We start from the raw sequence: 13,502 nt of genomic DNA, 5'->3' as shown, positions 1-13,502 counted from the left end.
GTAACTGCCTTAGAAAAGAAAAATATAAAGATAAACAACAAATCTCCAACAATCTTGTACATTTATCTTGTACTCATTGAACTTGTTTTGAATGAATGGATCACTTTTTGCGTTTGGAGTATGATGAGGGTGTTATATATGTGTCTATCTAGTTGAGATGTGTTGATGCACCTCTCGATCCCTCTATCCTCTAGTATATTGTCAAAATACTAGAGGATAGAAAGATTAATAAGTGCACCCAAATATCTCAACTAGGTGAAAGTAAAGGTAAAAAAAATAGTGAGTAAACAATCATAAATTTTAAAAACAAAAATAAAATTAGAAACAAACTCATTACCAAATAAGACTTAGAAGAGAAATAATTATCAAATAAGACCTTAACTTTTATATGGATGATTTAAGCATGGGTGATTACGAATGTTTCAATGGTGAGATCATACAACAAAAGAAGATATATCTACATGCCAAATGATTAATCTTTGACATATATTCGACCAATTCAAACAATATTAAAACAAGTTATTTACGTGCAATTTCGTGTGCTTGTTATTTTATTCATTCCTTTTTTTTTTCTAATATTCTCAAGAGACCATTTCCCCTCTCTCCTAACTCTAGAAGTTGAAGTTCTTCAATATATGATTGACTAAAGCAAAAATGCTTGAAAGGGTCGGTTGTTATATCAATTTTGTAATCGACAAAGAATTTCCAAGATGATTCGACAGAATAATGTATAGTTATTAATTGGATATATGACTTTCCTCAAGCTTAAATAAAAGGCTTCAATATTTTCCTTTCCACTCCCTCAAATTTCCTCTTAAACTTCTCATAAGCATATTTTTTTTACACTCATGGCAATGACAACAAACACTATGTCTTCTTCTCTAATCTTCAAGCTCGTCGTTGTCCTCAGCCTCGTCTCTAGTCTACTCGTTTCTAGCTCCGATTCCGACAAGGATGGTCGAAAGGTGTTAAACATTCATAAACATAGATGTCTACTAATTTTGAAGAAATTATATATATTTTTTTTGCTTTGTGGTTTTTGGGAAAAGTAAATAATGAATGAAGAGCCTTTTATTAAAAAAAAAAAAATGACATAAAGTTGATCTTATTTTTTTGCTCTAATCTGTTGTCCCTAAATTAATTTAGATGGTGACTTATGTAAAACTCTTATGCAGGTTTATATTGTGTACATGGGGAACAAGCCAAAGGATACAGCTTCTACTCCTTCCCATCATATGAGAATGTTGAAAGAAGTCACTGGGAGGTTCATATTCAATTTTCACAATTCATATATAAATTTTTTATTAGAATGAAAATATATAATATAATATAATTTTTTTAAAATTTATTTACTCAATTTTATATTTTTAGCAATTTTGCTCCAGAATCCCTACTCCACAGCTACAAGAGAAGTTTCAATGGATTCGTGGTGAAGCTCACCGAAGAAGAAGCTCGTACGATTTCAGGTATGATTTTTCTGTGTGTGATTTGAATCAGTTGCAAAAAGATGTGAGAAAAAAAATACTTAGGTGCATATTGAGCTACACTCATCTTTTTACAGCTCACTCATACATATCCGATCATAATTTTACACATGACACACTTTTCTTTCTTTAAATATTTTTTATTTTTTCACTCGTACGGTTTGAATAAATTATAAAAAAAATTAGGTTATACTGTACAGGATGCACCTAAATATTGTTTATATGATTATTCCAACACCTTTAAATTTCTTGTTTATCCTATTTAGGCCTCAAAGTTATTTTTTATATGAACTTTTGGGACATATATTTTCAGCGAAAGAGGGGGTTGTCTCTGTGTTTCCAAATGGAAAGAAGCATCTTCATACGACAAGATCATGGGATTTCATAGGTTTTACAAAGGATGTTCCTCGTGTAAAGCAAGTTGAAAGCAACATAGTAGTGGGAGTTTTGGACTCTGGAATATGGCCAGAAAATCCTAGCTTCAGTGATTTTGGTTATGGTCCTCCACCTGCCAAATGGAAGGGCACTTGTCAAACCTCTACCAACTTTACTTGCAACAAGTAAACACACTAATTAATGTTTATTAAAAAATTTTAAATATTATTTCTTAGGCAGGAAATTATTTTCAACGAATTGCCTACAATAATTAATAATGGGGTTAAAAATTAGCTTAAATTATAAGCTTAGTTCTATATATTTGAAATTAGTATCTATTTGGTTTTTGAATTTTTTTAAATATCTAATAAGTCTTTAAACTTTCACTTATGTGTTGGTTAGATTCTTGAAGTTTCAATTTTGGACCTAATAAATGTACTAAAAATTTAAGATTTTTAGAAGCTAATTAAATCATTTGACATAAGATTGAATTCTATATCTAATGAAACACTAAATGGTCAATTTTAGTTTGTACTTAATTGATTAGTGAGTTTTAAGAAAGATCAAACTGTTATTCAAAGATTAAATTTGTAATTTGAAAAGTTCATGAACCAAGTATAGACTAAATCTCGAAATGTTATATATGGACTAAGTTTATAATTGAACCTAAGAATTTTGAATTTATAAGTTTATGAGATATTGTCTATGCCTACATTTAAATGGTCAATTTGCTACATCAATAAATAAGTTTAAATCAAGTAACTTGCCATATGTGCTTAAGTTATATACTAAAATGAGTAATTCTTTTTTAAAAGAAACTACTTCGTCTATTTCATCATCAAACTAAAATAAATAGTATTTTCAACTCAAATTAATATATACAATTACATTTTTTTTTAATTACAAAGTAATACAAACTCTATCCAAAAAAAGGTCAATACACAAAAAAAGAAATTAAAAAGCCTTTAAATAGTTAGGAAGGAAGATTTAAAATAAAAGATGACAGACATTGAAAAGTAAAATATATATTTTGATAAGTTTGTTGACTCTTGTGTTGGCATGACTAATTAAACATGCTTCAAACTAATTGTTAGTAAAATCATTGGAGCTCGAGCATATCGTAGCGACAACGATTTTCCTACGCAAGACATTCAAAGTCCTAGAGATTCAGATGGACATGGAACACACACGGCATCGACCGTGGCAGGTGGTCTTGTGAACCAAGCAAGTTTGTATGGCCTTGCGCTTGGCACAGCAAGAGGAGGGGTTCCTTCTGCACGTATTGCCGTGTACAAGATATGTTGGTCCGATGGGTGCAGCGATGCCGATATTCTTGCAGCATTCGACGATGCAATCGCCGATGGTGTTGATATCATATCTCTTTCGGTTGGGGGAAATGAGGCGAGGTATTACTTCAACGACTCGATCGCCATTGGAGCTTTCCACTCCATGAAGCATGGAATATTGACCTCCAACTCTGCTGGAAATGATGGTCCTGACTACTTCACCATTAGAAATTTCTCTCCATGGTCTCTTTCAGTTGCTGCAAGCACTATTGATAGAAAGTTGGTGTCAAGAGTGCAGCTTGGCAATAGGAATATTTATCAGGTGATTCTCTCCTATGTCCTAATCCTTTCAACTCTATATAACATCCTTTCATGAACCATGTTTTGATTATACTTATTGGTATGTTTTGGGAGTGATCCTAAAATAGTTTTAACCACTTTTGTTATTTTAAATTCCTTCCAAAACGTGTTCTTAATCATTCAAAAATCAAATTATGAAAATTTTATTTAAAATTGTTTAAATAAAATATTAAATTGGTTTTAAGTTATTAAACACTTGTTTTAGTTAATATGAGTATAACTCTATTGGTATAAAGTTTGTCTTATTGATCTTGAAGTAAGAAGTTCAATTCCCCTCATCTCACACATATATTGTAAGAAAGAAAATCGTGTTTTGAAGTGATTTTAAACATTAAAAAAAGAAAAAGGCGAACACCTCAGCATAATCACTCCTAAACATACACTTATTTGATAAAAATTTTATGTACAATAATTGTTTTTTTTTGTTTTTGGAGTTTAACCTGTGATGGGGATCGATGGGTTGAAAATATGGTACTCCAAACAAAAAAAAAAAAAAAAAAATTGCTTACACAATTTAGGAAAAATAAAAGCATTTATATATTTTGGTAAACAAATTCTATTTTATGCTCCTCATACTTGCAAATGACAAATTCTACATATATTTTTAACTAGTTAAAAAAATACATTAAAAAATGATTGTTTTTAAATATAGAAGAATGAACCAAAATATTAATAAAATATAACAAGATTTTAAAATAATCAATGATAGATGCTGATAGACATCGATAGACTTCTATCATTTTCTATCAGTGATATTCATAGACACTGATAGAAATCTAAATCTATCAGTGTCTATCAGCATCTATCATTGATAGTTCTAAAATTTTGCTATATCTTGTAAATATTTTCAACAGTTTTACCATTTGAAATAATTTTTTTAAAAAAAAAACATTAATATTTATATTTCAGCACTAATGTATCCAGATCTCATCAGAACTATGCAATTAAGTACCGTTTAAACGAAAGTGGTACTAAATTGGGTAATCACTTTAGAAGTCCCGGTGGTGCACCTCTTTAATATATATATACTTAAATTCCACCATACGAACTCCATTAATACAATAACATTTGTCGATCTAATTAGCAATCTATGTATGTATTTAAACATGTGTTTGATTATTTTAACATATTCAAACCTCAAATCTTTTGCTCGAGATTACATACTTTTAACAGAAGGTTTTGTTTTAATCGTTTTTCCATGTCTGAGTTATGGATATTATTTTTGTAAAGTGAAGAGTATACATTTAATTGTAAAAATACACAACTACAAATTTGGATGGTTATACACATTTTTGAATATTGGGTTCAGGGATATACCATTAACACATTCGATCTTGGGGGAAAACAATATCCTCTAATCTATGCTGGAGATGCTCCCAATATTGCTGGAGGTTTTACTGGCTCCATCTCCAGGTAACAAAAGGGACCAAAAATTTGTTATTTTACTCTTAATTATAGAGTGAGTTTTAGGGTTTGTTTCACTAACATTTTTCACACATTGTTCAAAATAGATTCTGCTCTGAAAACTCAATTGATAGCAGCCTTGTAAGTGGAAAAATCCTTCTCTGTGACTCTGTATTGCCTCCTTCATCATTCGTTTATTTCAGTGACGCTGCTGGCGTCGTTATGAATGATAACGGCGTGAAGAATCCTTCAAATTCCTATCCCTTGCCTTCTTCCTACCTCGAGACGGTGGACGGCAACGCCATTAAAACCTACATGGCTTCGAACGGGTACACTTCAACATTTTCATAAAATTGAGATCTTGACGTTGATGTTAACGAGTCTTGATAGTTGAACTGTCGATGGCGTTATATGTTTCGATATTGACTTAGATTGATCTTGTGATCTTGACAGAGTTCCGACTGCAACGATTTTGAAGAGTAGTGCAGTGAATGATACATCTGCTCCTTTCATAGTTTCCTTTTCCTCTAGAGGTCCCAATCCCGAAACATTGGACATTCTCAAGGTTTGCATTTTTTTCTCCTTATGATTTTCATTAATTGACTTTTAAAAATGGTTGCGGAGGAAAAGAAGTGAATTGCAATTGTTTAATAATTTATATGATGCCAATGGATGATTCTACATTGAAAAAATGGACAGATCATTTCACACTCTTTATTAGATAAACGAGTTATTCCAAACAATAGGTTTTGGGATGAAACCTGTAGATATATTGTTTATCTAATTGGGAATGTCGCAAATATAACAATCAGCTCCAATGTACTAGCAGATATATACGATAGATTTTGTTATATTTGCAATTCTTCAAAACTGTTTCCATATAGTTTAGTCCTTAAAGTTCAAAAATATATTATGTAACAAAAAAAAAGGATCCGACGTAAGAATGATGAACTTAAAGAAACACAATCTTGAAAGGACAGATTGATCAGGATCCTACATTAAAAAAGATGATGAGATCTTACAATTCTCTCATAAATCTCATGTTTATCTAACAATTATGATACAATGAGGTACTATCTCTAGTGAGGTCTCATATTGAAAAGATGGAGAAACTAAGATGTTGGTGCATTATTTTCATTATAACATTTTTCATATTTAGCTAAGATCATTATTGCATGCATGCAGCCCGATTTGACAGCTCCAGGAGTTGAAATTCTAGCCGCATGGTCTCCCATTGCACCAATCTCTAGCGGAGTAATCGATTCGAGGACATCAATGTATAATATAATTTCAGGGACATCAATGTCTTGCCCACATGCCACTGCAGCTGCTGTGTACGTTAAAACATTCCATCCCACTTGGTCCCCCGCTGCAATTAAGTCAGCTCTCATGACTACCGGTAATGACAATAACACAATCATTATTTTAAGTCAAAATTGCACGAACCATTTGAACTATGCAGTTTATTACAACTATATCTTAACTTTTAATGTGATCCATCACCTCCGAATTTTATTGCTGGTTACAATTACACTCCTGAACTTTTAATCTCATCAATTAACTACATGTAATTTGTTAATTTTTTAGAGATAAATACAAAATGATTAAGGGATAGTAAGTGCACTCAAATATCTCAACTAGGTTGACCTACTGTAATCAACCTCTATAGTTTGTTCAAAATTTTATAGGTTAAAAAATACTTTTGGTCCCTCAACTTTCATGAAAGAAATAATTTAGTCTCTCAACTTTGGTTTATAATGATTTAGTCCTTGTACTTTCAATTTTATAATAATTTAGTTCCTGAACTTTAGTATGTAATAATTTAGTTTTAGTACTTTTAAATTTATACAATTTAGTCTCTAATGTAAATAAATTTATCAAAATTAGATGTCATTTTTTATTATTTTATGATGTAGATATTGTATTCTATAAAGGTATTGTGTATCTAATTCGATTTATTTATGTAGGAAATCACATTAAATCTTAATACTAATTTCTACAATAGAGACTAAGTTGTTACAAGTTTTAAAGTACAATGACTAGATTATTACATTGCAAAATTCAGGGACTAAGTTGTTACAAAATTGAAATTGTAGGGACCAAATTGTTATAAACCAAAATTTAAGAATTAAATTGTTACTTTGATAAATGTTTAGGGACAAAATTGAAAGTTTACCTTGTTTGTGAGTTATATATATATATATATATATATATATATAGTTAACTGTTCATATATTTAAGTAATATCCCACTAAATTTAATTTCACAAAATATACATCTATATATATCAATACTAACATTAGAGAGCTGATGGCAACAATTTACGAACTATAAGAAGTTAATTGGTTGAATTAAAAGTTTACGTGAAGTGATTGATCAAATTAAAAGTTTAAAACGGTAATTCTAACAAACTTCATAGTTGTTAGTGGTTTGTTCAATGTTCTTCAAATTTTAACAAAACCATACATTATTCCTACAAATAGTTGTAACTTACTTTCTTCCATTCATTTTTTATAGCTACTCCCTTGAATCCTGAACTCAATGTACAAGCAGAATTCGCATACGGTGCAGGCCAAATCAACCCACTAAAGGCAATAAGTCCAGGGTTGGTCTATGATGCTAATGAATTCGACTACGTGAAATTCTTGTGTGGCCAAGGCTACACCACGGCCATGGTCCAACGTCTCTCAAACGACAATAGTATTTGTAGTTCTGCCAATTCAGGTAGAGTTTGGGATCTAAACTATCCTTCCTTTGCACTTTCTTCTACCCCTTCACAATCCATCAACCAATTCTTCAGAAGAACTCTCACAAACGTTGAATCCAAAGCATCAACGTATAGATCTACGATTCTTGGCGCTCCACAAGGCCTCACAATCACGGTGAACCCTCAGGTTCTGTCATTCAGTGGCTTTGGAGAGAAGAAATCTTTCACGTTAACAATTCGTGGAACTATTAATCCACCATCTATAGTCTCTGCTTCTTTGGTGTGGAGTGATGGTTCTCACAATGTGCGAAGTCCTATTACAGTATATGTTGTAACTTAAGCTTGATTTGGTTTGTGTGTTTTGTTGGAAACTGAACTTCTTGGGTAATAAATTGGTTGGTTCTCTTGTGTGTGTGGTGCAAAATGTAAAATTTCTTTGTTACAAGTTGACTACAATTGTTATCATTGTATGTGTCTTGCCATATCAAGAGATTTGAGGCTTACTGCACTCAGGTTGTACACAATTTTATATTTGTAATAACAGTAATCCTCATTTGCTATATTTTCTTCTTTTTTTACAATATAGAATCAAATTTTTTACCTCGAAATTTATCATGCTCATTATTTCTTAACAACATTTCTAAAATCTTTATAGGAATATGAAAATATTGATTGATTTCCCCCAATTTGTTAGAGTACGCCTATCCCTATACAAGAAATTTGTTTCTTCCAACCAACATATTATCGCCTATAAAATTGAAATGTCGTGGAATCATTAGGTATATACAGTTATACTATCATAATGTTTATGTCGTGTCTTTATCTTTTGTTTTTGAAAAGTTGATCTTTTTAATCTCTAAAGTTTAAACAATATAGGTTAATTTTGTTGTCATGTTTAAAAATGATACACTTAATTCCTTTCCTAATTGTCACTGCAATATGATTGGGTTATTTTATTATATATAGGTCAAATTTGAGCAACGTATTTTGTAACATGTTTTGTATTAGGTCAGCAATATGTTCTATGACGTGCAAACTCTTCCTATTATATGTTGATATGTACAATGCATAATTCTTTTTTCTTATCTATCACTGTGTTTTGCAAATTCCATGGTCTGCTGTTGAAGGAAGAATAGGCTGCCAAATTCTTTTCAACCACTAAATAAATTAATAAACTCAAAACCTAACAAGAACTGTACTATTAGTAGGTTGGCTTGATCAAGATGAAACATTGTGTTTTCTTCTAATCAACATTGAAAGTTCTAAAGGTAAGAATAGGGGTTATGATAGTCTTTTTCTTCTTTTTTTTTTTCTTTTTTTTTTTTTTTAAATGAATGTCGTAAATAACTTAAAAAGTGAAGGCGAGAATTGAAACAAATTATATGAATGAGAAAAGTGTAGCTTAGGTATTCAGATCCGCCATCTATTTAGTTAATCATTGGACACTAATAATAATCATCAAAATCATGCAAGTGCTTAGCTAATACCACCCAAAATATGCTATCTTAGTGCATTTAATCTTGCCCGTTTATGAAATTATATGCTTAATTGTTTATATTTATAGATATCGAGTAATACGTGCATTCCGGAGTATTGTGGGTCGTTTGAGGTTAATTTGGAGCAATTAGGAGCTAAAAAGGATATCCAAGGCTTCAAATAGGAGAGAAAATAACAATACTTTCCCTAGGTGAGAGTGTCGTGGTTATAGTGTTGTAGCACGACACTCTTCACAAAATGATGAAAAAGTGCCAGTGCCGCCGCGTCATCACATGAATATAAAATATGCTCTTTGATTTTTAGGTCATATCTTTTGACTCAAGTGGTTGTTTTAGGCAAATGACCACTCGTCTTCATTTTTTCGCCCTCTATCTAGCTACAACATAGTTCGTATATTTTATAATTTCATCTTATTTCAGTAATTAAGCAAAAATGATGTTAGGCTCTATCTTTTCCATAGGAAGGTAAAATCTATCTTTTCCTAATTTAGAGGATTTTAGAGAAATCTATTTTATTCATGGAGTATTTTGATAATATGATTGAGATTTCTTGTCTATGAATTTTACTCTTGATTTATTAATTCATAATTACATTTTCTTGTTATTGATTGACAACCAATGCTTGATTTTGCAATTTGATGCTTTAGATTAACGTATAATACATGACTTATAATTGTATGTTAATCTCCAAGAAGCAATAGGTTAGATAGGCTTTTGATTTGTGGTCGACCATAAAGAGCATTACTCTATTGATCTATAGCCTACATGTCTAGTAGTGTCATGACAAGCATCGTAGGACATTAATCAAGACACTCAATGATAGCACCCATAATGTGTTATCTTACTCAGCTTAACTCAAGTGTGTGTAATTTAACGTATTTAATCAATGATTTTAAAGGTCTCGAGCATCAAAGAGGTAGATTTGAGACTCGAGATAAAAATCAAGCTAAAACAAAGTATTTGGAGCCGAAATGGAGCGTGGAGGTCAAAGAGAAAATCAAAAAGACGTTTTTGCCCCAAGAAACGTAGAAATTCCACAACGCTATCCCATGGAGCTGCGATGCCACCATTTTTAAAAAATTAGCCCGCTTTCTTTTTTAATGTAGCAACACAGTGCTACTCTGCAGCGTCTCGATGCTATGATAACTTATAAATAGAGATTTTAGCATTATGGTAAAATCTTCAACCATTCCACATCCGGAAACATCAGCCTCCTTTCAACCCTTTATCTATTCTTCTCTGTATTTAGACTATTTTCATGATGTGGAAACTCATCTTGGTCATAAAGATCTCAATCTCGATATTTAGTGATTAAGTTAAGTACTCTCTTGCTTAGGTTGATGAAGAAACTCATTGTGTTAAGTACATTAAATCACTCAACGTAAATTAAACTGAGTAAGATGACACATTTTGGGTGCTATCAAATCATGCCCATTTTTATTTTTTTCATAAAAATAAAAATAAAAAATAAAAAAAGACAAACAAAATTTATGAAGTGCAAAATTCTTACTAGTAGTAAGTGTACCAAAAAAAAAAAAGGATATTAAAAAAAGAACCCCACAATAGGTCAACTAATGGTGCTCTTTATAAATATGCTCTCCGTTTTTTCGCACTTACTTACAATCCCCTGCTGACTGTTATTGATGCTTGGAATGGCAGCCATACTAAATGGATAATTTGCACTTTGAGGTCTGCTTTAATGCCTGAAAAGTGCAACATTTTCATTTGGACTATAATAAACAAAGGTCTTAACACTTTGGAAAAATGCCAAACTAGATATCCATCTCTACACCTCAATCCCAATCGGTGTGTTTTGTGCAGGGAGCAATAGGAGACTATATGGAACATATTTTCATAAATTGCACATTTTCATAAACATATTTTCATCAATGTGGAACCGTCATTACGATGTAGCTGCTGGATTCCCTCCTTTTAAGTCCCCTTGTCGAAAATTCAGCTCAAAATAAACTCAAAAGGCTCGAATGTTATGGAGCAACATTATTGCGGCTTCTTTGTGGTGTACATGGCTTGAAAGGAACAGAAGAACTTTTCAAGACATTGAAAAACCTTATACTCATGTGTGGGACGACACCATTTCGTTGGCTGCCCTTTGGAGTTCCAAATCCACCCTAATATGTAATTATCATATCTCTACCATCACACTTAATTGGAAGGCTTTCTTCTAACCTCCTCTGTCTTCTCTTTTGTTTGAGGCATTTTCTAGCTCCCTTTGTATATTGAACATTTAATTTTTGTATGAATGCATCGCATGCACTTATTTTCGAGGTATGATAAGGGTGCTAAGGATATGTCAACCTAGATGAGATATCTCAGTGCACCTCCTGATCCCTCTCACTAGTATTTTGTTCAATTTTTTTTAAAAAAAGAATAGTTACTTTTTAAGTTTTTAATTATTGTTTTTCTAAAACACAACTAAAAAGTTTATGTCAAAAAATAATAACTAAAAATCTATTAGTTCTTTAGTTTTTATAAGTTTAATTTTTTAAAACCAAAAGACAAAAACTAAGGCTTGGTTTGATAACCATTTGGTGTTTAATTTTTTAACCTTAATATTATGAGCATTATTTTCACTCACTTTTTTCCAATGTTTTAAAAAATAAAGCCAAATTTATAAAACCAAAAAGAGTAGTTTCAAAAACCTGTTTTTATTTTTAGTCAATTTTGAGAGAGAGAAAGTTCATTCATGAATTTGTGCCCGAGTGGGCTCAAGATCCAATTTCTTTGTCAGCAAGTGGATCAGATATTGCAATAGCACCTCCACCCCACCTACACCTGCTATTAACGATGCAACACCCTTTTCTTGTAATTAGTTTTGAGATGAAACTTTAAGTTATTTAATATGGTATCATAGTCAATCATGCAAGTCTAAGCATGTATTCAAATAGATCTCATCTAAGAAAGGTGAATCCAAAGAGACATCATCTTAATATGACATATTAAGAATCCCTTGTTGGATTATGAGAAAAGATGTTGAGGATCTCAAATTGGAAACATCAAAGAACCTTAGAATCTCTTCAAAGATAGATGAGCTACTTCTTTTATTGCTAATTATTTTTTAGATGGAATCTTGTGTTATCTATGTTATTGCTGAGATTGGAGGATAATATTTTCTTTTTTATTTAGTTGGATATCTTGTCTCTGACATGGTTGATCTTTTATTTCTTTATTAGTGACAGACTTATTGGGGAGATATTTTCATTTTATTATTGTCGTTTGTAGGGCAAGCCACCTTTTTCCTTCATCAGAAATTTTTTCCTTATATGGTTTGTATTTATTGGTTGGTTTTAGTGTTTGTAGGGCAAGCCACCTTTTTCCTTGATCATAATTTTTGTTTTTCGAAAAAGTTTTTGCATGAAGATTTTGATATTGTGCAGTGGGCTATCTTCGTGAAGAAGAATGGTGGTTCTCTGTAAAACATGTTCTATTCATGCAATTTTTTAGTAGAGTTTTTCGAGACACCAGGTGGGTGGTTATTCATCTGGTACGTGAAGAGAATGTTAAATCATTGTTGTGGCAACAGATTTAGGGGAAGACTAAATGTGAAACCCAAATTTTCATTTTTTCTACTTAAGCAGGTGATTAAGGATTAACTAGGTGAAAGTTAAATCCTATGTTGAAGGGAAGGTAATTTCTAAGTGTTGAATAAATTTTCCTTGAGTAGCTTTGAGTTAAGCTTAAATCCCTGAAAATTGACTAAGTATAGAAAGTTGTGTTGATGCGTTGGAAGGGACCAATGCGTTGAAAGAAGTTGTGTTGATGCGTTGGAAGGGACCAATACGTTAGAAGAAGTTGTGTTGATGCATTGGAAGGGTTGTTAGTGATGGCATGTGGCTGAAGAAAGGAAAATGGAAGTGATGCGTTGAACATCCAAGAGTTTGTGGACGCATATGAAGGATGAACTCATGGAGGATGTCATCCGGACATGTGGCTTGTTAGGAAGAATTCTTTAGCCTTACGTAAAAGAGGTGGCAGCATAAGAAGCCATATAAAGGTAAGGTCTATGCATTGGTGAAAGGAGAAGAAGACACATTGGGTTGTGCTGATGCAAGATTGCGTTGATGGTGTAAGGAAGAGACACTTGGTCATGCGGCCAAGTAGGAGGTGTCGGCCATGGAGCAATCTTGGACGTCTATAAATACGACCAAAGACTTCATTCATTAGATCACAACTCAAAATACATAAAGAAGAGTGGTAAAGTTGAGGAAACCTTGCGTTGAGAGCAAAATCCATGCGTTGGACATAGAAGTTAAAAAAGGACGCATTGGACAGTGAAGTCTGGAAAGCAGCATCAACTTTGAACGAGAATTTCTCCCATAATACTTGTGCGTTTGATGTGATTATAAAGCCATCTGAAAGCTAAAGGAGTCTA

General features: G+C 32.1%; 1 protein-coding gene across 1 annotated transcript; it reads left to right on the top strand.

Annotated features, from left to right (window-relative positions):
- Window positions 1-712: 712 nt before the first annotated feature.
- LOC120081557 (cucumisin-like) lies at window positions 713-8,176 on the top strand. The gene is made up of 10 exons (XM_039036546.2): window positions 713-965; window positions 1,176-1,264; window positions 1,372-1,466; window positions 1,798-2,044; window positions 2,954-3,467; window positions 4,815-4,918; window positions 5,017-5,238; window positions 5,363-5,474; window positions 6,095-6,308; window positions 7,427-8,176. Exons 1-10 carry the CDS (start codon window positions 849-851, stop codon window positions 7,954-7,956), a joined length of 2,244 nt encoding a protein of 747 aa, XP_038892474.2. The 5' UTR covers window positions 713-848; the 3' UTR covers window positions 7,957-8,176.
- Window positions 8,177-13,502: the final 5,326 nt, after the last annotated feature.

This window comes from Benincasa hispida, chromosome 7, assembly GCF_027475165.1.
Source record: "Benincasa hispida cultivar pf3 chromosome 7, pf3_genome.v1.1, whole genome shotgun sequence".
Lineage (NCBI taxonomy): Eukaryota > Viridiplantae > Streptophyta > Magnoliopsida > Cucurbitales > Cucurbitaceae > Benincasa > Benincasa hispida.
The sequence above is the reverse complement of the archived record's forward strand: the minus strand, read 5'-3'. Positions and strand labels throughout refer to the sequence as shown.